Genomic DNA, 22,638 nt, shown 5'->3' on the forward strand with positions numbered 1-22,638 from the left:
CATTTATCACTGTACTGAGCCCAATAGGGACAAAATATGTTATGCTTTCCATAACATATTATGGACCCCACTTTAACTTTCTAATACAAAGAGCTGCATGGTGTAGTGATTCTTTTGATTTCTTATTCCATTAGCTGATAGTAGCTTTTGTCAAATACATGTTTAAACTCTTTTATCAATTTTAGGATCAGCAGCAAACAAATACTGTTTCTTTTTATTCACCCTCTTCAGGATGTGACCTGAAAGTAAGATGATCTTTCTTTTTCATTCTTGGCGTCATTTGGAAAGCACTGATTCCATTATGTTTGCAAATCTTGTAAAAATCTAACGGTGTGTTTTCTTTCTGAACCTTCCTCGTTTCTTATGAGCCTTAAATCTGATCTCTTAAAATGATTGTCCTTGTTTTCCAACTTTTTAGACGAGCAATTTAGTTAAGGTGGTTGTTTTGCTGCTGTTGTGCTCCTCCAGTATTTTAAGTCATTAACATGTTTTTCTGCTTTGTTTAATCTATTCTGAAATTAATCCAAATTGGAGTCTTTTTTTTTAATATTCCACAGATGTTCACAGTCCTTGCAGAACACTGACATGCCTATCTTTAATTTTAGTGACTATTTCTCTATTTGCAAGATCACCTAGATTTTCTCATTTGATGTAAGCGTGCAGGCACTGTGGCTAGAAAGTGGGAATTGTTGGCACAGAATGCTTGGTCCTTGGAAATGTAGGATTATGAAGTAAATATCAGTCACAAAACCAGTGTTACCTTTTTTCCTCTTTTTTTTTTTCTGGAAACTATTTAGTGCTACCTGTTTTATCTGTAATCTCTTACAGGTACTGATATTACAAAGGTTTGGAAAAAAATAACTGGAGAAGGGAGAGAGCTCATGGCAGGCTAACTGAACAAATGAGCAGTTTTTTAGCGTTCACAGGGGAAATTACTTAGATGTGTGGGTTTTTTCCCCTCATTAAAACCTACAATTTGATTTCAAAAGTTACTGCAAGCCATTGTTTTGATGTCATAGCAACTCCGTCAATCATGATACAATTGACTTTGGGTAATTTGGAAACTGTAATTTCATTTGGTTTAAAAAGCAGTAAGTGTTCTCATGCTTTTTTATTGTTGAATTGGGGAGGTGTGGCACCTAACAGAAGGTGTATTTCTGAAGTAGTAGTGGACTGACATTTTGCTGTTTCAGTGAGGGTTTTTACAGAAATTTTTAAGTTTCAGGTAGTGGCATTCAAAATTACTGCTCTATCATGGGTATAGATTTCTCTCTCCCTGTGGGAAAACAAAATATTGAGGAAAACTATTTGGATACTGCCAAGTTGTTTGCATTTTCATAATTTTTTTTCTTCCATGGCTTTGAAGCATCAGGTATGAATATTTGATTCTAGATCCTGCAAAGTGCTCAGCATGATCACCAAGCTTCTGATTACACAGCCATTTTAATCTGGCTCAAGCCCAGCTGCAGTGGAAAGGGACAATGCTACCCTATCATGATACCTCTCGAGCTTTCCTTGTGCCAGCAAACCTGATCATGCACCTGTGCAGTGAGCTAAATTAGAAAATTGATCCAGTTTCCCCAGAAACTTCCCCACAACATACGCTCTTATTTTTTTAGTTGGATCAATTTCCTGATCTAGCTCACTGTTCCTGCCTCTAATGCCTGCAGTAAGATATTTGCAAGTAGCTGTGTACAGAGGGAATGGGGAACCTCCTCTTTTGGCAGCAATGTGAAATGTTTTGCCCTGGGTACCTGTTTCAGCAAAATGGGGGTTTGAGGAACAACAGCTTGCTGGACCACAATATAAGCTCAGTTGCCGAGTCCATTCAGGTTTAAGAAAAATAACCTTTTCTTGGCAAAACAAAAGAATCCTGTACCAATATATTGATTCAGCTTATACTGTGGCACCATGAGTGGTTTTGTTGGTATTTTGTTTGGGGGTAGCATACTGCAGTGGGAGGGTAGGAAGAAGTGCCCAGTGAGGGGAAGGCCTTAAGTAGGCTTTGCTGCTGAAGCCAGCTAATTGTGAAACCAGGCTTCATCACACATATGTGCCTGTAAGTCAGGGTTGCTCTTGGATATTACTGCATCTGACAAAACTGGGCAGCCTGGCAGCAGCCAAATGGATAATTTGGTGAGAGAATGTGAGGAAAAGCCAATGTCCAATAAAGAAAAGGTGATTAGCAGTCATTCTGTTCTGTGGGTTTTCAGGTCCTAAGCTTGTAAGTAATTTTTGTAGAAACTAGCAACGTTTAAAAAAAACACAAAGCACAAAACAAACCTCACCACCACCGAAAAAAAACAGCTCTGGAGAATGCAGGTACTTATATCTGCTCAAGTTCAGGTGAAGGCCTGGTAAAGTCCTTTGCAGTTCCTACTGACTGCTACAATTCTCAAGCTGAACAAAATATTACCGTATTTGAGGCCTGGAAAAAATGTTGAGAAATTTACCAAATTGTAGTCTTTCTTATTAGATGAGGGATACAGAATTTCAAACTGAAATCTAGAGATCCTTATGAATAAAGAGGCAACAGAGAAAATGTATATGCAAAAAGATTGATTCTTATTTATGGACTGTACAAATTTCCAAGGGTTGCAAATGAGAGGCTTCAGACAAGCATGCTTTGTTTTTTCTAGTAGGATATCAAACAACATTATGCATTAATTTAAAGTGAAGGTATGCCAAATGTTTCCCTGCATGTAACTCTGCAAATTTGACCTAGCAGAACTGGCAAAAGCTGTACAAAATGATACTGATGCTCCTGACAAAATAACCTGCAGTGGCTTCTAAATCATATGAATTATCTATCCCTCTTGCTTGCTATCTCATAGGCTGCAGACAAATGTTCTTCTCTGACTCCAGCTATGCCACTGTCAGACAAAAATCAGCTAGGCTAGCTTAAGGTACGGTGATACAGTGTCTTTGGTGTCAGCACTAACTCACAAGGTCCTGCTTCCTCAAGTTCCTCTTTCCCCCCGATAGCTTTTAGCCCTCTTTGTGAGTCTTCATCTTAAGCTCAGTTTGTGAAGCAATCTGTTGAACTCTGAGAGGACTGATGCAGAATTGCTTTTAAGTATAACCATAAATGTGCAAATCATGGCACCTGAGAAAGCCATAGCTTCTGATAGGGTATAATAGGAAAAAGTATCTCGGCGTAAGGAGAAATTGGACTTCCTCAGAGTAATATGTTGTTGAAGCACTGATAAATAAAAACTGTGCCCCCATACAGTATAAACTAAGCCAGCTGACTTCTGCCTGAAGTTCATTAAGAAATGCTTACACAAATTGGTCTGTCAGCAGAGCTGCGGGGAGGAGGCCTCCAGCAGTGGGTCAGTGAACCTTTTCATACAGGTTTGTTTTTTTAAAGAAAAAAAACATCAGTAACAAAGCTAGCATGAAGATGGAGTAGGTGGAAATGCTTTAATTTAAAATACTAGAAGGCAAGAGCAAAGACAGGAGCATGTGCAAAAAGTGAGGACAACGCAAAATCACCTGTTTCATTCTATAAAACAAAGAATTGGACTTCTGTTTCCCTTCCTGCTTTGAGAAAATTTGGGCTTTAGCTAGTTAAAGAAAATAAAACTATCATGACTCTGAAAACAGTGTATTTCTATTCATTTTGCAGTGCTGGAAACAAAATCACATCAGTTGGTTTATCTGAAGAGCAATGGGGCTGTGATTTAACAACAGTAATCCAGATAGTTTGTGCAGAATTTTTAAGCCCAGTCTTCAGTAGATCATTTTTTTTTTTAGAGTGACTTGATGACTTCTGCATACTTTGAGCTTCTTCCACTGAACTTCTGCTACTACTTAGTATTGATTATTTTAATATCTGATGGTTTAGTAGATGTGATGCCTCTTACAGGACACACTGTTCTGCCACAGCTCCTTTAAGGTCTATCTCCTTAACTATCCCTGCCTGTAAAATTACATCCTTATTTTATTGGCCCTGCATTATTATACATGGAATCCATCTTTGAAATTTCTGTGGTACAGTGCATATCCTACCTTCTTGATAAGAAGTCATTGCAATTGAATCCTTGCCTACTGCATAGGCATAACTCGTTATCAGAAAAAAGGAGGCCTATGCTTATTTTGTGTAAGACCAGATTGCCTATGGTGTTAGAACTTCATTGACGCCTGTTGCAACTAGGATCCTCCGTATGAGGAGACCGGTGCCTGTTTGGTTCAGCAAGATTACAAGCAATCAAGCACTGTGCATTGAAGGGTAAAGAGATATTTATATCTCCCCTGCAAAGATGTCTCTTTGCAGAAACATATGGTCAGTCCTTCCCATATTAGGGTGGTCATCTGGTGGCAGGAGGCCATCATTAATTGAGAGCACTTCAGTATCACCTTCCAAAATGAGCCACCTGAGAGCCAGCCCTTCTGCTTGCATTGGTTTACCTTGCTGACTGCTCTGTTCCCAGGCTGTGAGCTCTGTAACTTCCTTAGTTTCTCTTGGCATTCAGTTCCTTTTAGCCTCCTGAATATCTGTTCTGAAGTATTTTCTACTCTCACCCCAGTCCTTTCCTCCTTGCTGTTCTTACACTTCTAGCAACACATTTTCTTCTCTGATTAAGCCCTCCTTTTCTTCTATGAAAACTGTAATGAAAAGATGCTTCTTTTGTAAAACTTTACAGCTTTTAGGTTATCATCAGAAAGTTATATGTTAGCTGATGGTATTAGTCCTATGAAGCTTTCCTATCTGGTTACTTACACAGTTTTGGTGATTTTTTTTTTTTTTTAATGTATGCTAGTTCTCTTAGAAATACAATAATTTACTTCCTCTTGTATACTTGTATAGTATCAAGAATATTTAATACTGACCCAGACTTTACAAAATACTTCAGTGTGTTTAAGCTTACACATGCAGCGATGTGCTGTGTTGGATCCAGACTAGAATGGCCATTATCTTGCAGAACAGAGTCCTCAGGAGAAAGTCGTAAGTGTATGGGAAGAAGAATGGCACCAAAACTTTTATATGGAAATAGGCAGATATTTTTTCTTACACAATTTGGAATGATCTGTACGGATAATATCACTTTGTTCTGAAATATATTTTAAATGGGAAAATATTGAGGCTTTTAATTTCCAGACAGGTTCAATTTGAAGTGCCGTGCCTTGCACAGCTCTGGGTGCCACTTGTTAGAGAAAGAATGCATTTTTCTTAAGTTACCACGGTGATAGTTTTATTTATTTATTTATTACCATGAAGTTAAATGTTCTGGTTATATACAAGCAAGAAGAATTTATTTGGTTGGTTTTGGCAGTTAGAAGGTAGGTCAGATTTTGGACCAGGAGCATCATTTTATTGGTGCTATTAAGCAAAGAAATCCTAAACAAGAAAATTACATCTCTCGCTACTTTTCTGCACTGTTAGGTCTAGTCTCCTTGTTCATGTGAATCAGATCTTTTTTTGGTTTAAAAAAGAAAAAAGACTATATTGGTTTTATATGGGTGGCTGAAATGCTTGTTTCTAAAACTGGTGGGCCTTAAGAGATAATGAAATTGCAATATTTTGTTCCACTAATATCAATCTCTTTATAAAGTGTCAAGCTACTGCTTTAGCTTTGTTTTCCATTAATAGAAAAAAGGCAAAAAAAGAAAAAAAAAAAAAGAGTCAAGACAAAGCCCAGATACTTTGTTGTAATGCAGGGAACGTTGATTCCATGGCAGTGTTCTATTACAGCATCTTTACTTCTGTTCTGCTAAATGAGTAATGTGGATTTAAGCATTTTGTCTGATAGGTGCCAGAGCAGCAGAATTGTAAGTTGCTCACTGCACTGTTACAAGTATCCTGCTCTCCACACAGACTGGCAAATAAATAGATATGCTTTACGAGTCAGACCGTTAAAGATCGATTTAACTATACATTTGTTATTTCTTAAGTAATGGAGAAAATTGTAGGGTGCTATAATGGACAACTCTGACTCACATCTTCCGATAATCTTTAAATGAATATGTTGAAGCATATTGATAAATAGGAAGCTAGATGGAACATTAATAAAAAAGTATATGATAAAACTCGGCAAATTTCTTGAGTTTAAATCCAAAAGTCTGTAAATGATGCCTTGGGATTTTTGCCTTTAGCTCGGCAAAGCAGGATTTTGTTCAGGATTGCCCAGCCACGTGCCAGGAATTCCCCAGAGGAGTTGTGGTTGCCCCATCCCTGGAAGTGTTCAAGGTTAGGTTGGATGGAGCTTTGAGCAACCTGATCCAGTGGAAGATGTCTGCTCACGGCAGGGGGGTTGGAACTAGATGATCTTTAAAGGTCCCTTCCAACCCAAACCATTCTATGATAATTAACTACTGAAAGCATCAGAGCATTTTCTCATTTCATCTTCTCTTTCAGTTGAACTTTGAAATTGCCAGGTGTGCTGTCTGCAGCTGGCTAACTTTGAAGTGGGTGCATTTGGTCAGTGAAAATGGATTCTGCGTGTTTTGTTCAAAACAAAACAACATACCAAAATGCCAGCTGACTCACTTGATTCAAGGTTGCAGGGTGGACATGGGTGACTTCATTTCCTACCCTTTTTATGTCAACTTGTCAACTTTTAAAAAATTTACTTCCTTTCTTTTATTTGCTTGTTGCAATTTTTTTTTTCTACATGAAGTGGTTTTTAAGTTTATTTTATCTTGTATTTGCTGCTTAGAATATTCAAAGAATAGAGGGGGAATAGTAGTTCTCTCGTAATGTACAGATACTCAAAAAGCAGATCCGCTATTTCCCCCCCACACTCTTTGCAGTGTGACAGTATTCCATGAAGCTGATTCTTTTAAGTGTTACTCGAATTGATCTTCCTACTTTGGATTAAGTTTTACTTAATGAGGAAGTAATGAGATTATCATAGAGAAAAGGAGTATGTCTCTTTTGGGAACGTACAATTTCTGATACTTGACTTTATTTCAAGCAGATCCATAATTCTTTCTTTAGGGAATGCAAATTTAAATGATAATCAAACTATGGGACTTCTCTAGCAACTGTTTTGACACTGAATGATAAAAATATTATATTGTATTTTCTTCCTGGGGAAAGGATTGACTGCTGCAAGATTAAGACATTCTGGATGGGTTCTATTTTCAGATAGTTCATCTAGAAGAAGAGAATGGATCTGATTAAAGGATAAAGCTAGTTAGTTGTTTGTTGCTTTACTCCATGCCGTACAATGGGAGCGATTCTCTGCCTCTTTTCCCTAACAATAATTAGGATCAGAGGGTTCCAACAACTGCATATTGATATTTCTCTTCTTTGAATGGAAACATGCAGTAGCTGAGCAATTAACATTTCCTTTAAACTTTAAAATCTAGAAAAAAAACCTTCCACAAAATATTTAAGAAATCTCCAGATATTCAAGAGAGCACTGAAAATAAGGGACTTCTGTGTTTGGATTTTTTTTTTCCCGAGTTTGGATGGTTTAGGAAACATCTGTCCTAATCCATAGCCGAAGTTCCCATTGATGTTGTATTCAAAGTTTTCAATGAAGTCAGTGGTTCGTTTCTGGTTTTTAATTGTGTATGCCCACTAGTAATTTACTTGAACCTCTGGCAGGATTGCAACATCTGCTGTTGTGAAATTAAGCAACCTTCATTCGCGCAAAATACGAGTAGCTACTAAACTGTCATTGATTATACTGTTAAATTATATTTTGTGTAGAGTTGATATGGCTTCATATTATTGATTTTATATTTAATAATTTGACTGATTGAAAACATGCACAAAAAGTTTTGGTTTAAATAGCATGTCCAGATCATTAAACACCGTGCCTCCCCGCCCAGTAATTTTGCCCTTCTGTTGATTAGCAGCAGTTAAGCTGAGAGGAAAAAATGACACTCATAACCTGAATCTGCAAAGATTTATGTATGCAAATGACTTGTTGAATTGAGGCAGTGAAATCTAGGCTTCTTTAAAGTTAATGGTTAAACTCATTGGGAGTCCTCATGCTTGTGGAATTGGGACCTTACCTGGGCATGAATCATCACCAGTAGCAACATGTGACAGGGTGTGATTGGCAGACTGCAGGCTTTGCTTGCTCCAGAAATGCTGACTAACACTTGTGGAGTTTAATTTCTATTTAAAAAAATGAAAGGGAGTAGAATCTTGCCTTAATATTTGGAATTCCCGTATTTAAGAATATACTTAAGTCATACCTCAGGCACAAGCAAATGTTTACACTAAGGCGGCACTGAAGTGTTTAGTTGAACTGGAGGCATAATCTTTTAAGCGGTCATATTTGTTATTACCTAAAATAGTTCTGAATTGTAGTGAAACAAAATTATCAAGAGGAGGAGAAACAGAGGATTGGTAAACCTTGTGCTTTTTACTGTTACTAAAAGGTTTAATCATGGCTGGTTGTAGGCATAGCTGATTTAGCATTCTTGGGGAACAGTTTTCCATGTACTAAAGGCTTCTGTTTGGTGTCTGTTTCATCTTTTGTACTTTTTCTTTCTAAAATGCATCAAAACTTCCAACCTAGAGGCTGTATTGAAGTTTGCACAAAGCCTTGAAGCAGGGTGTCTGAATTCAGGTTTAGATGAACTTCTATAGTATTGAAGAAGTTTTTAGATATATCAGCATTAAAGCAGAAATAAATTTAACTTGCAGTGCTTTTATCATTTTGATTGGTACTTTTTCTAGTTCCTGAAGATAAAATACAGGTTAATACAGATCTTGCCCTTTCCAAAACCATCTTAACATTCATTTTCAGTGTTTTAGTGAAGTCATAATGTTGAATTTGTGATAACAGAAAGTAATGTCTGTTAAAAGGCTGAGATCAAATACAAATGTATGACATCATTGCAGAAGAGAGAAATGGGTAGGCTGGAAGGGAATAAGCACTTATTTAATCAAACACAGTAGCTCTAAAATTACAGAAAATGGCCAGTAAGTTGTTTTTTGCATCAGTTCTGTTCCCGCAGATGTACTGTCCTGCTTTTTTTTCAAAGGAATGGAAGCTAAGGTGAATATGTGAAGTTTTGTTAAAATGCTGACATTATATCAGAAACATGTCGGTAGAAAGAAGAGATGTTAACAATTTGCCAAAGGGATAAATAAATAAAACCGGAGGTGTAGCTATGCTGCTTCTAATCTCACTAGTATACATAGGTTTTTTTTCAAAAAGGACAGTGTTTCTTGTGTTGGAAGAAGCTTGTCATTTAAAGCTGGCCAGATAGACTCAGCTTAGGATGATAGTTCCCAAAATGTGTAATACAGGAGAATGATGCTAACATGGCAGCTGGGCAGGGAAGTGGGTGCAATGGATTTATTCTTCTTGAAGCTTTCAAGTACTCCCCATTTTTCATCAATAAGTTATTTTTGCCTTCATATAAGGTTAGACGAGAGTCACCATGTAGTACTCTCTTCCCAAGTTTATCCATAGAAGTAGTGCTAGCATGGCCAGAAACCCAAAAAAGCAGGCAGGAGGAAGGCTGACTGTCTATAGCAGAGGAATAGAATTTCTTTTAAGCTTGTGAGAGACTAGATTGTTAGCTTCTTGTGCAGTTATTTTTCTAAAGACAGGTGTTTTGTCCGGCCTTTACATTACTCACAATTTTGAAATGTCTCTTCAGGGTGATTTGTTTTATTTAACCTAATAAAATCTTAACCCTACTAAAGGTTTGATGCAGTAATGAAACTGTCAGGTGGTATACCCCTACTCTTTATTTCCAGCTGAAGTTCCTGACCTGTTTTTCTTTTAATTTATTTTTAAATCCCGTGCTGTTGTGCTTTGACCATGCTCAACAGAGCCAGAACACCTACTGTGAGCTGATGGGGAAGGCAGGAGAATAACCAGAAGCCAGCCTGGAAATCACACTGGGGATGAAAAATATGGGTTTGTCTCTGCAAAACACTGCTCATTCTGTCAAACTTGGATACGGTTTGCTGATACTTACAAAAGATAGTTTGCATCCTCCTATGCAATTGTACAGCACGTAATACGAATTGGCAGAGCTCCCTAATGCAGCTTTTTTTCTTCTTCTTTTAGAGCTTTCTTCCAAATCTGCTGAGTTGTCTGTTTCTTAGTTCTCCATCTAAAATGCTCCTTTGCCCCTTCCCCTGCTGCTTAGGTCTCCAGGCTTGGACTCCATGGTGATAGTATCTTTAGGAAAAATGCCATCCTGATTACCATAGTATGGGTGGAGAGGGAAGCAATTCTCCATTTGTGAGAAGTTAATCTGTTTTGCTGTTACTTACAACTCCTGACCAGTCCTTGCGCTCACACAGTGGCAGGAGGTAGCTCCATGTCTAGTCAGTGCTCTCAGGTACTTGAACCGCTCTGTTTCAGCCTGTCCTTGCTTGTTCTTAAGATCAAATCTGAGCTTAAACTTCATTGCATCCAAGGTATTTGGAGACAAACTTGCACTCACTCATGGGCTTTGGAGCACCCTGCAGATTGCAGAGTGAATAGGAGGAAGGCATTAGCTGCCTGTTAGCTTGGACTTGAGCTTACATCCACCAGTGATGTGGGAGTGCAGTCATCCTGGCCTGGCTAGCTCCACATATGCCAACAGTGTTAGGGCAGACAATCATCCAGGTGTTTTCCTGGAAGGGTGCAATGGTACATGACACAAAGCATTAGCAGCTTTGTAAGTACCACTTAGGATCAGCAAAGAAAGCGTGGCGTGCCCTAGCTGCTTTGGATCAGAGCCTTGTGGGGCCCTATGGACAAAGTCAGTACCTCCCAATGCTGTTGTCCCAGGGGCTTCTGGAGTTTTTCTGTTTTACAGTCTGACCACACTGGGGCAGAGCCAAGAAAGGGAACCCAGATGGATTTTTGGGGGGTTTTTTTTTCCTTCTTTTTTTTTTAAATTTTGAGTTATTGGATAAAGGTTTTGGATTAAACATTCAAATTACATGATATCTCATTTTGGTTTAGGATGTTTGGATGTGAGGTGCAGGCACTATTCAAAAACCTCCAAAGCAAATTATCGCTTAATATGGACGGATAACCATCCAATAGGTGGGAATCCTTGTGGTTCCAATGCTTAGGAGACCCTTCAGAAAGGTCATTGGAAAGCAAAGTTTTCCTCCTTTGCGCCTCTTTATTCCTAACCACTAGGATACAATGTTTAAAGGAAGGGAAGGTCCTTTTCTCTTTTGTGAATACTACCCAAATTTCCTTGTGACTGTATTCTAAAGAGTATTTAAAAAGTTTAAATGCTAAGATGTCAACCTTCTTGAATCCTTTCTTAATCTTTCTGGTCACAAATACTAAATGGATTGACCAAGTTCCTGGATAGTATGTTTGGTTCAAGCTGCATTTTATGGATGTTAATAAACTACTTGCTTAAAAAGCCCACAGAAACAAACCTATTCCCAATGAAAATATACTATGAGTACCGGAGCATGAAAAGTAAAGTTACTCTTGTTCTAATGAGTGTACTACTTATTGAATAATCTTCCTTTAGAAAAGAAGTATGTGAATTAAAGTTATTCTGTTGTAATCTGTGAAGGTGAAAAGATTTTGAAGGCAGTGAACTCTTCCTGAAATTGATATTTCTACTCTTTAATTATTTTAGCTTCAAAATCACATAGGTATATGCAAAAAAATCATTAGCTGTAACTCATTAGCTCTGTTCAAGCAACTGCAAACCTTTAAAAATTATAATTTTCGTCATGAAATGTAAAGTCTGGGTTGTAAGCTGTAGTGGTCATTCAGTGCAAAATTTCAGTTGAAGCTGATAGGGAGCTTGCAGGGTAGAGGTTGAGCAAGCACCACCAGAATTAACCCACCACTATAAATTAAATTTGTCATCTTTAAATCTACAAATAATTTGATCTTTGTAAAAGTGTCATTATGATGTAAATATACTAAGCCTCACCCTAAACTGATTTCCTTTCCCCTTTTAATACAGACTCCACAACTAGGAGAAATGCTGACAGATCTCAGAATTTAATGAGAGCATTGACATAGTGGAAATTACTCTTATAAAGTTATAAAATGCAAAAATTCCAATGGTCTCTTCAAGAGCAAAAGAATGAAGGTGCTTGAAGGCACTGTCAGATGTATTGAGATGCAAAATCCAGTGGCTTTTGTTAAAAACTAAAATACCCCCTGAAATATTTACATTACTTTCCATGAACTAGAATAGAAATGCAAGAGGAAGTAGAAAAAGATTCTGCTACATATGATTTTCCATGAGTTATGCTTTTAAGAATGAAAAATGGAAGTAGATTTTGTGCTCTTTGAAATTGCTGAATCACAGTTCTTCCACTTGGCCTGGGGAGACTCAGATCGGCAGGGATTTCCTCAGACTACTGATGCAAACCCTATGCTCTAAGAATACTGCCTGACAGCAGTTTGTCCATATCAAAAGAAAGTATCTCTACTGTAATACTGACATGAATGAATACAGACTGTAGAACTGATGATGGAGGCTTAAATTCCCTTTCTAAGGACTAACGTTGTGAAAAGAGCAGAGTCAGAGAATCTTTTGAGGTAAATTGTTTATTTTGTACCACTGTACTCAAATATACCACGGAATCCCTCTCTAACTTAAGCATGGGGAAATTGGGTGCCAAGAATTGCAAGGCAAAGCAAAGCCAGTTTTCATTGTTGCAAATCTCTCATTTTGACTTTGCAAGGGACTTCGATGTCTCACTCTGTAGTTAGGACTATCCCATGTTGTGTTTTCCTTTGTAGGTACGTTTTCCTGCTTTTAATTTTAGGAATTCTGGCAACTTGGTGGAAGCTGCTGCTGTCACCAGGCTGTTACAAATCTGAAAAGTCGAAATGGTTCCACAAAGTGTGTGCAGACAATCTGCTTCAAGTCTAATACAGATATATTTATTTTTGTTTGCAGAATCTCGGAATGTGGTAGCCTTGCTGATATCTCTGCTAAGGAAAATCAACGTTCTGTGTAAATATTAACCATAATACACAAAAACCCTCAAGAGAACTTGCTGTTGTTTCAAAATCATGCTGACGATATGTAGAGCTCGAGTGGCTCCACTGGAAAATGGTCATACTCATTCAGAATCCTTGTTTTGGTTCTTCCCCCTTGTTTTCTTGGCCCTATGTAAATATAGGTTGTATTTGATGGTATAAGAAGAGACTTGGTGCAGTTATTCTTCATTTTTATGTTAGTAAGAGAATCAGTAGGGTTATAGATTCAAGCCACAGTTGAATATTCACGTCTTCCTGAATGAGGCTAGGAATTGTGATGACCTATGATCTTTCTAAGAAAGAGATGTATGAAAGTCTGTTTTAGACTGGTCAATCAAAAAAGCTTTAAAATAAAGAATTTCAATACGATGCTTTCATTGCGATGCTTTCCCTTTTCTCTAAATTCAGGTATGTGGTTGATTTGTTCTTCAAGGGAAGGGTAAAATTCAGCAAAGAAAAAAAAATGCCTGGTTTTGTTTCTTTGTGATTCACATTGAAAGCCTTAAGAAGAAATAATTGAAAAGTACTCCTAAACAAATATTTTGAGTTTTCTTACAGGTTTTTTCCTACTTTTTGAGCTTTTATTATTAGTGTTTTAAGTTGTCCTGTTCGACCTTAATGACTATAAATTCAGTGGAAGATTGTCTCACATAATTATGCTGGAATTTCCAGAAAGTGCTGAATATTATAGAATTCCATGGGAAATTATGCCAGTTTTCAGGGTTTCGCTCTCTGTTTTAAGATTCCCTCTCTGGCCCCTTTTTTAATTACAGAATTTTATGATGTGTCTACTTGCCCCTCCTCCCAGGAAGAAGATTTTGGAGGCTGGAAATCTAAGGGAATTATGACAGTAGGGATACTAAACTACAACTAATTTACAGATTTGTAAACAACCTGAATAAAAAGAATTTTCTTTAAATGCCTTTTTAAATTGACCAGCCTGTAGCTTGAAGATTTGTGTGTTGGTGATTGAGCATTTCTTGTTCCAGTTTTATTTCCAGTGATTCCTCCAAGAAATAGAGAAAGACAAGCCCGTGCATAGTTGACCTTCCTAAGAAGGAGCAGAAAAATATATTTTGTCTTTAGGGGGAAAAGAAGCAATATTTAAACTGTCTTTGTGCATCTTGAAGAAATAAGTAAGGTAAATCCCCTACTTTACTGTGTTATGTTAATCCCTACTTCAAGTATTTACATGTATAAATAATTTGATTTTTTTAAAAAAATCTATTCCCACCGAAGTATATATGCAGTTTGAGAATTCTATGCAGATAAATCGATGTATAGATAAAAACATTACCATGACAAACAGGCCAAAGTTGCTTCTGATATGGAGAATTACCTCATTTGTCTGGATGAATTTGGCAGTGTTATATGGTTACAAGTTGAAACCAAATAATTGCTTTAAGTGAAGAAAAATGGAATCAACAGTATGAACGTGCTAACCTTTTTCTTCCTTTCTTTTTCCCTTGACTTTTGAGGAGTGTGTAGACTTTGGATAGAACTGTAAATTTATTTACAGGTGACTATTAGATTGTAAAATACACATTAATCTTTCAAAAGGGGAATGAACTCCCTCATGTATTGTCATGTTTTCTTACTCTTGTGTATCTTCCATTTCAGTCTTTGTGATCAGATGATGACGTTCAGTGTAGCTTCTGACCAATTGATATTGTCAATTACTTTCAGAACAAATTTGAAAAGGTCCCTTTGTTGTTAATGAATGGTCACTCTTGGGTGAAGACAGATGACATTTAGACTTTGATATTTTTGGTTTAGTGCAAGGGACAGTTTCATAGCATTGTTAAATAACACTGAAGAATATGCATGAAGAAGCACTGAGAAATGTCACACTTTATCAATGAGTGTTCTATTTTCTACTTGGTTTGGTCATGGAATATTCACTGTACAAAGCCTGGTGGTTATGAATTTTATTTGCCTTGTAACTTGCATAGTTAACATGTACAGAATTAATATCAAACTGACTTTGAGCCACAGGAACAGTAGTGTGTGTGTGTATGTATGTATGTGTACTGTTGCGGCTGTAATTTCAATGGCACTTACCATTTGTTTGCAGTAATAATGGAAACTCATTCAAGAAACTGTTGTCCATCTAGGTCAGATTTTTACACTTTAGCTGGTTTTGATGATTCTGCAATGCCGAATGTTGTCATGAAGAAACATAGCTCACAGGAAAGTACAATGCTAACTATCTTCGGTTGCCGTTTCACATTTTTATTTGACTGAAATTAATAGCGCTCTGTCAGAGTAGTTCCTCTTCTATTACTTCTGCTGCTCTTCCTTCCCTCCTTGTTGCATTGTGCCATCCTTGGAATTTGTGTGGATAAACTGGTTCAACTCACTAGAACAGCAGAAAAATAACTCTACAAATTAACAGATTTTGCTGGTCTACTGTTTACTGTGTTGTTACTTGCTGTGGGACCAGACAAATGTCAAAGGTGTGACAAAGTGGATGGAAATTTGTGTGTAGGAAATTTTGGTAAGGTAGAGCTGGGTTTGAGGGGAGGCTGGTTGAACATGACCTTCCCCTTCTGGCATTATTCAGCTATTGATTCAGTTCAACTGAAACACCTTGCTTTGATCTGTTGCTTTTCTTTGTATGCAAGACCTGTGATGGTGCCCATGCATGCGTAATTAAGGCGAAAGTACGGTTTTTAAGACATCAAAGTTTTTCACTGTGTTGTATATCTTATTGAATCTTAAATGTCAAGTTTATTCCAAGATGATGTGAATACTTGATACATGTTGCCTGTCATAGTTGCTCATCAGGAACTAAGCTGCTGTTGCTGGAACAGCTGACTTGGATTGACAAGTGTTAATACAGAGACTCTTAAAGGGAGTGTATAGGGATCTTTACATAAACCACAGTCTCTAAATATAAGAAAAGAGTGATCTTTTCTGGCTTAATTTCTAAAAAGCAAAGAACACCTCAAAAACTTACCTTACATTTGAGTCAATAGGATTGTTATGTTTTGAAAAGCACAAAGCAAAGAATAGGTGATCTATGTGACACCATTACAGATTCATCACGGAAGTAATATTTTGTTTTCTTTTTCTTAGCTGCTAAATGATATGAGGCACATGAAATCTCTCTTAAAATGAAAGATGAACTTGTGGAATTTCTGTCTAATTACATTTTTAGTGAGATGTGTCCTCTCTCCTCAGAAAACAATACATATTTTTTGAATGTGTTTTTAGCTTGCATCCACAATGTTGATATTCTAAAAATATCTGTTTGTTTCTCAACAGATATAAAAAAATACATAAAAAAAATAAAAATGAGTGAACCGGACCATGGAACATTCTTTACAACTCATAGGATTAGTGATGTAGGTATGTATGCTATTATGTTCAAATTTAATTTTTTTTAATCACAATCTAGAATAAAACTACTTATGAAATACTCTGTGCAATTAATAGCTGCATATGGAAGCTGCTATAGCATTCTGATCATAGAATCATAGAATGGTTTGGGTTGGAAGGGACCTTCAAAGATCATCTAGTTCCAACCCCCCCTACCATGGGCAGGGACACCTTCCACTAGACCAGGTTGCTCAAAGCCCCATCCAACCTGGCCTTGAACTCTTCCAGGGATGGGGCAACGACAACTCCTCTGGGCAACCTGTTCCAGTGCCTCACCACCCTCACTGTAAAAAATTTCTTCCTTATATCCAATCTAAATCTGCCCTCTTTCAGTTTAAAACCATTGCCCCTTGTCCTGTCACTACAGGCTCTGGTAAAAAATCTTTCTCTGTTTTTCTTATAAGCCCCTTTTATATATTGAAAGGCCGCAATCAGGTCTCCCTGGAACCTTCTCTTCTTCAGGCTGAACACCCCCAACTCTCTCAGCCTTTCTTCACAGGAGAGGTGTTCCAGCCCTCTGACCATTTCCATGGCCCCCCTCTGGACCTGCTCCAACAGGTCCATGTCTGTCTTGTACTGAGGACCCCAGACTGGATGCACTGCTCCAGGGGGTGTCTGACAAGAGCTGAGTAGAGGGGGAGAATCACCTCCCTCGACCTGCTGGCCACGCTTCTTTTGATGCAGCCCAGGATATGACTGGCTTTCTGGGCTGCAAGTACGCACTGCTGGCTCATATCTAATTTTTCATCCACCAGGATCCCCAAGTCCTTCTGTGCAGGGCTGCCCTCAATCCATTCAACGCCCAGTCTGTACGGATATTGGGGACTGCCCTGGTTGTTGACTTGAAAAAAATCTTTCCACTATGAGGCACCATCTGGGGTCATGTTGTCAAACTTTCTGTAGGGATGTGGCAAATGAAAAGTCTTAGGGGAGACTTGAGGGAGGATCATGGGATAGCTTTGCAGGATTTACCTTAACATTTTATATGGGCCCCCTCTGCAAAACCGTATGTCAGACGTATCGCTTCCAGCCACTATGTTTTTAATAGCGAATGGAAAAAAAATCTTTCTACTAATGTCTAATGGCAAGTTTCACTACTAAAGGAACCTAAAAAAGAGGTTGGAAAGAAAAGGCCCATTCCTTATCCCTATAAGCTTCCCAGCTTATGTAATGTTCCTGAGGATCTGTGTGCTAAAGCTTTACAGTACTGGGGCAAAAGTTCAAGTATTTTCATTTACCATTATAATTGTATCTCAGGCTTTAGCAAATATTTGTTACAGAAAATTGTGAAAAGGCATTTAAAATCTAAAAGTTTAATATTTTATATTTTTATTCATGTGTTATATATATGTATATATTTGTGGGTGTATACCTACATATAAAAATACATAGAATTTATTTTCTTTGTAAAATATAAGACACATCCAATATGTTACCTATTAAATACAAAGTTTGCATCCTATATGCCAAGACCCTGACTTTGGAGTTAATCTCACATGGATAGACCCTATTGACTTGAGAAAATTCCTCAGCATGAAGTCCTCAGTAGAAGAAGAAACAGATAAAGATTAGTAGCAGAGATTCATAAGGTTCAGATATACAGGCTAAAGGAAAAAGCATATCAAAAGTAAAGATAAAATTAAATTATTTGGGGTTAGAGGTTTGGAAATTGAACCTGTCTTTCACTCCTCATTCTTTTCTTAGATGTGAGGGACATTATTAAGTTGGTGAAGATGAGTTACCTGAGGAAGTACCTCAGGTACCTACTTTCTCTTACGTTAGTTCTATATGTAGCTATGTATATTTATATATTTTATATAAAACTTTTTTAAGGGTGTAGAAAATATCAGTTTATATTGCTAAATTAAACTTGGGACTTTCAGAGACAACTCTAAGGCTTCCAAACATTGCTGCAAGCTTTTTTGTTTAGAAACCCAACATAGTAACAACTTTTTTTTAATTTAGGTACCACCAAGTTTAACATTTTTAAGTAAATGGATTCTCTCTGCTTATTCACTGTTCTCCAATACATTTTTCTGAGGTTAGAACAGATTAAGACAACCCAGCCAAAGAAAAACAGTGCTTCTCCCTGTTGTATTACAGCATTCCTTGTTCTCTCCATCTATTCATTCAGTGGGATGGTTCATTCTCCCTTCCTAGTTGTTTTCTGCACTGTATTCATTATTGCTTCCTGTATATCAGTATACACTTTTACATTTTTAATCCTGTTTTTCCATGCTTTTTCTTGTCAACCCTCTTCTCTCATTTTATATTGTGAGAAAGAAAGGGTGCAAAAAAGATTATATGGATTTGTTTTTTGATCTTATCCTTACCACACTGTATTGAGGAATAAAGCTGGCATAGAGAAAGCAGGGTTTCAAAAGCCATTGGTGAGTGAGAGCTGTCAAACAAGGACTGCAAACTGTAATTTCATTCAGTAGTTTGAGATGACAATGCTGGCAGAGACCAAAGAAAACTGGTCAGGATATTGCAATTTTGAGTGCCATACCCAGATAGGGTTTCTATGCCTGGATATCTATACCACAATTCAGAAAAAGCGGTGTGAGAGATCCATGCTAGTGAAATGATTTGGGAATGACTTCCGATTCCTGATCTGAAGGAGGAGTGGCAAGGCTAAAAGCTGACTGTAGCATGAGGACTTTGTCAATGCATGCATTGACATGCATGTAGGATGCGTGTAGAACATTTCCAAATACATTGACACTAGGTACTTACAGAGGTCTCTGCAGCAGCTGCAATAGGTGCTGCAGGGAGAGATTTAGATCTTTATCTCCTCAGTAAGATGACAGTGTCCCACCTTCGTTCTGACACTTACCTGCGTCATAGTATGCAATCCTGGAATTAATTGGATCTCTGATGCTGGAGCATTACACTATCATGCTTTTCAAAGATCATGAGATTCACAAGCACCATACCAAGGAGTTGTACTTAATGACTTCTAGCAGTAGTTCATGTCATTTAGTAGTACTAGTAACAGTTACTGATTCTTTTCTAATGAATGTGACAGGATGCATCTGCTAACTTATCTCCCAGGTGCTCCCAGGTATTTGCCTGCAGGGAGCCTGAATTAGAAATGTTATGGAATTGCTCTGAAGCTCCTGCCGTGCCCTGCTGCTCTTGTGTGTGGACACTGATGTTACTGCCTGAAGAGACTCCTAGCCAACTAGAAGTGACTGTGAACCTTTGGGAGCAGTAATGAAGGAGTAATAGGCTTAGGAGGAAGAACTGAATGAGTGGCTTTTCAGAGAGTTTGGCGACTGAACTTTTGCTTCTTTGAACATGGAATGATGTTCCAGAATCTCTGCTGGACAATGTTGTAAACAATTTCAGAAAGAAGAAAAAAAAAAATCTTCACATAAAATCTTGCTAACTTAGGGATGAGAACTTTAAATTTGGATTGATGATAAAAGCCCATGGATGCACAAAGCTACCTAAAGGCCTAAAAACTGGGAGAACGGAGATTATTCATACTAAGCTCTTAAGAGGGATAAAATGGAAGAAATTAGTGGATCAAACTACTGAACATTTTTTTGTGTAAGGTATATAAAGATTAAAAAAGTAGTCATAATACAAGATCAAAGCTATAACCTGGTTAGCATAACACTGATTTGGTGGAATAATTCACATGTTGAGAAGATTAGTGGAGAGGAAAGCAGGGTTGACAAGCAGGAGGAAAGGAGGAAGCCACCTCTGTGTAGGTGGCGTACCCTCTCAAGTTCAGAGAGTGGAAACTGCAAAGGGATTGCCTGTGGAAACTGTGGATGATTAGAGGGGAAGAAAGACGCAGTTCTGTTTTGATGGGAGTCTGGCGCAGACCCATAAGCCAGGAGAATCTGTTGATTAGTATTAGGCAGCTATGAATCTGAGGTTACCTTCAGCGTGCTTCTCTCTTGTGTTGACAAATCTTGTTCAGACAGGATTCGCAGCCTTGGTTTTCTGAATTAGTTCTGATATGGCTGCTGGTCGTCTTAGTTCTTGCCTCACCCAGTTTTAAATGTATACATAATATGCTTTGGATTAAAGTGACCATGAAATGGTGGAATTTATCATTCTTAGGAAGTTGGCGAGGGGGAAGAGAAATAAAGATAGTGGATTTTAGGAACGTGAACATAAACTCAAAGTAGGACTCCATGGTAAGCTTGAGGTAACTGTTGTTTGGGGAATATGGCAATCCCTCAATGAAGCTTCTTAAAGGGATCATTGTAAGTTATCTTCACTGTGTGGTGAAAGACCAGCTTGGTTAAATCTTTATTGACTTCAAATGCTTTTGCAGCAAAACTACTTCCTCTGGGGTTTTTTTGGACAACAGTCTTTCAATACTGTCATAATCTTTCAAATACTGATGATAGGACTGCAGAAAGTGGACATACCGCATGCATCAGAAACCAAGTATGATGTTTTCCTTGCAATTTAGTGCCTTTCTCTTTTTTTAAGGAAGTATATTGTTTTCCCAGGGGCCTACTAAAGAGAAATTATGCTGTTCTTATGGCTGGAGATTCAGTGGGAAATGTAACTGCAACTCATTCTGTTTACATATAATTAGTAGTCTATATACTTTTTAGAAAAAAATTACCCCTATTGCTCAATCCATAGATTACAATAAATATTGAGGTAGTTTTCCAATTTATGAAATAAGAATGCATATATTGAAACTTACATATTTCTGTATTAGAACTTAGTAAAATTCCAGTAAATGCAGTTTAAAGTGAATTATTCTTTAAGTTCACATATTAAAAAAACCTTTTTAAATAAACTCTTTGTAAACAGACAAATGGTTAATATTTCTTATATAATTTCTACTAGCTTATGGTTGTTTCAAATTCTTATTCACCAACTAATAATCTCTTTGTTATGGAAACTTTTAATGTTTAAAATATACTGTTTCTAATTTTTGTCTACAATGCTTTCATTTTATGACTCACACTTAAAATATTTCTCCAGAATTTGAAATGACTGTATGTGTTTTATGTGATAACTAGAAAGTCTGGTTGTTCCTATGAGAAATGGTCTTTGCAGCCAGAAGCATAAACCTGTTGACTACAAACATCTATATGAACTTGCTGCAGTAGAAAAAATGACATCTGCAAAAATTCAATTAAAGGTATGATTTTTATATTATTTGTAATGTGAATGATTTTAAAATTCAATGATCATATTTCTTTTCACTGCCCCAAGGAATCTGACAATGAATAGGATAACGAATTGCTGTAACAGTGTTCAGCAACAGGGGGCAAAAATGAGGGTTTATCACAGTTAACGTTATTGTGATTTGGACACGTTAACGTCAAAGTGTGGAATTTCTTTGAATCAGAGATGCAAAATACGTGTGGATTCTGCTTCCCAAAAAGACAGGAAAAGTTTGTATTCAAGTGCTTTGAGGAAATTCATCCAGACTCATTACATAAACTGCTCAAAATACTGGGGGTAATGGAGAACTTACAGGAATAAATGGAAAGGGGAGGTTGATCCAGAAAGAAAGAAAACAAAACAAAAAGATATGAAGTGCGGATTTCCAAAAGTCAAGCTGAGGTAGATCTTGAAAAGAAAATTAAAAGGGTTGTATAGCCATAAAATGTAAATGTAGAGCTAGGCAGTTAGAAAGGTATAAATACAGATGCAGTATGGCCCAAATGGTAAATGAGAAGGTAGTCTATTTAATACTAGTAAAGTTTAATGAAAACTTTACCTCTACTTTTATTAAGAGTGATGATCTATAATGTGTGGACAAAGCAGGGTCACTAGCAGAAGTGAAGAAGAAGCAAAAGGCAGGGCTGTCAAACTGCAAAGACGACCAAGTACCAGATTTTCTCCATCCACTAATACAATTTCACATACTCATATTTTCTGTAAGTCTGATCTTAGAGACATTTAATAAATCCATGCAACAGTGGGTGGTACCATATGAGTTGAAAATAGCAAAGCAATTTAGTATATTAAGAAAGGAGATACAATTTTGGAAGCATTTTTGGCAATGATACACCCAAAGTCTTCAATGATGTGCACGTTAATTAGAGTACAAGGTGAAGAGAAGAATTTCTTGGGTAAACCCAAGAAAGAAAATGGAAAGTGGGGACCAGTCTCTAAATATGGGGGAGGACAGGATGAACACTGGTAGCTCTCCAGACAGCCTCATTTCATCCTTTACATTAGGAATATGCCAAACATTATGACAGAATTTTACCTTTGTAGAACGAAGGACCAAATATTAGAGAAAATGTAAAGAGAGAACTAGAAAGATTAAGATATAACTTAGACATAGGTAACTCTAGAATACTGCGTATGACCTTCATCATTATAGTAAACACACATACACACACACACCCCTACGCCCCCCGAATAATAAAGG

General features: G+C 37.3%; 1 protein-coding gene across 1 annotated transcript in view; it reads left to right on the forward strand.

Moving 5' to 3' along the window:
* The first annotated feature begins 13,901 nt into the window (after positions 1-13,901).
* The window catches only part of CCDC148 (coiled-coil domain containing 148), a 68,791-nt gene continuing 60,054 nt past the window's right edge, over positions 13,902-22,638 (forward strand). Inside the window, exons 1-3 of the mRNA XM_075152609.1 lie at positions 13,902-14,031; positions 16,158-16,241; positions 21,272-21,393. Of these exons, the coding sequence (XP_075008710.1) occupies positions 16,187-16,241; positions 21,272-21,393 (177 nt within the window). The 5' untranslated portion in view covers positions 13,902-14,031; positions 16,158-16,186. The remainder of the gene's footprint in view (positions 14,032-16,157; positions 16,242-21,271; positions 21,394-22,638) is intronic.

The sequence above is a fragment of the Calonectris borealis genome, chromosome 6, assembly GCF_964195595.1.
Source record: "Calonectris borealis chromosome 6, bCalBor7.hap1.2, whole genome shotgun sequence".
Lineage (NCBI taxonomy): Eukaryota > Metazoa > Chordata > Aves > Procellariiformes > Procellariidae > Calonectris > Calonectris borealis.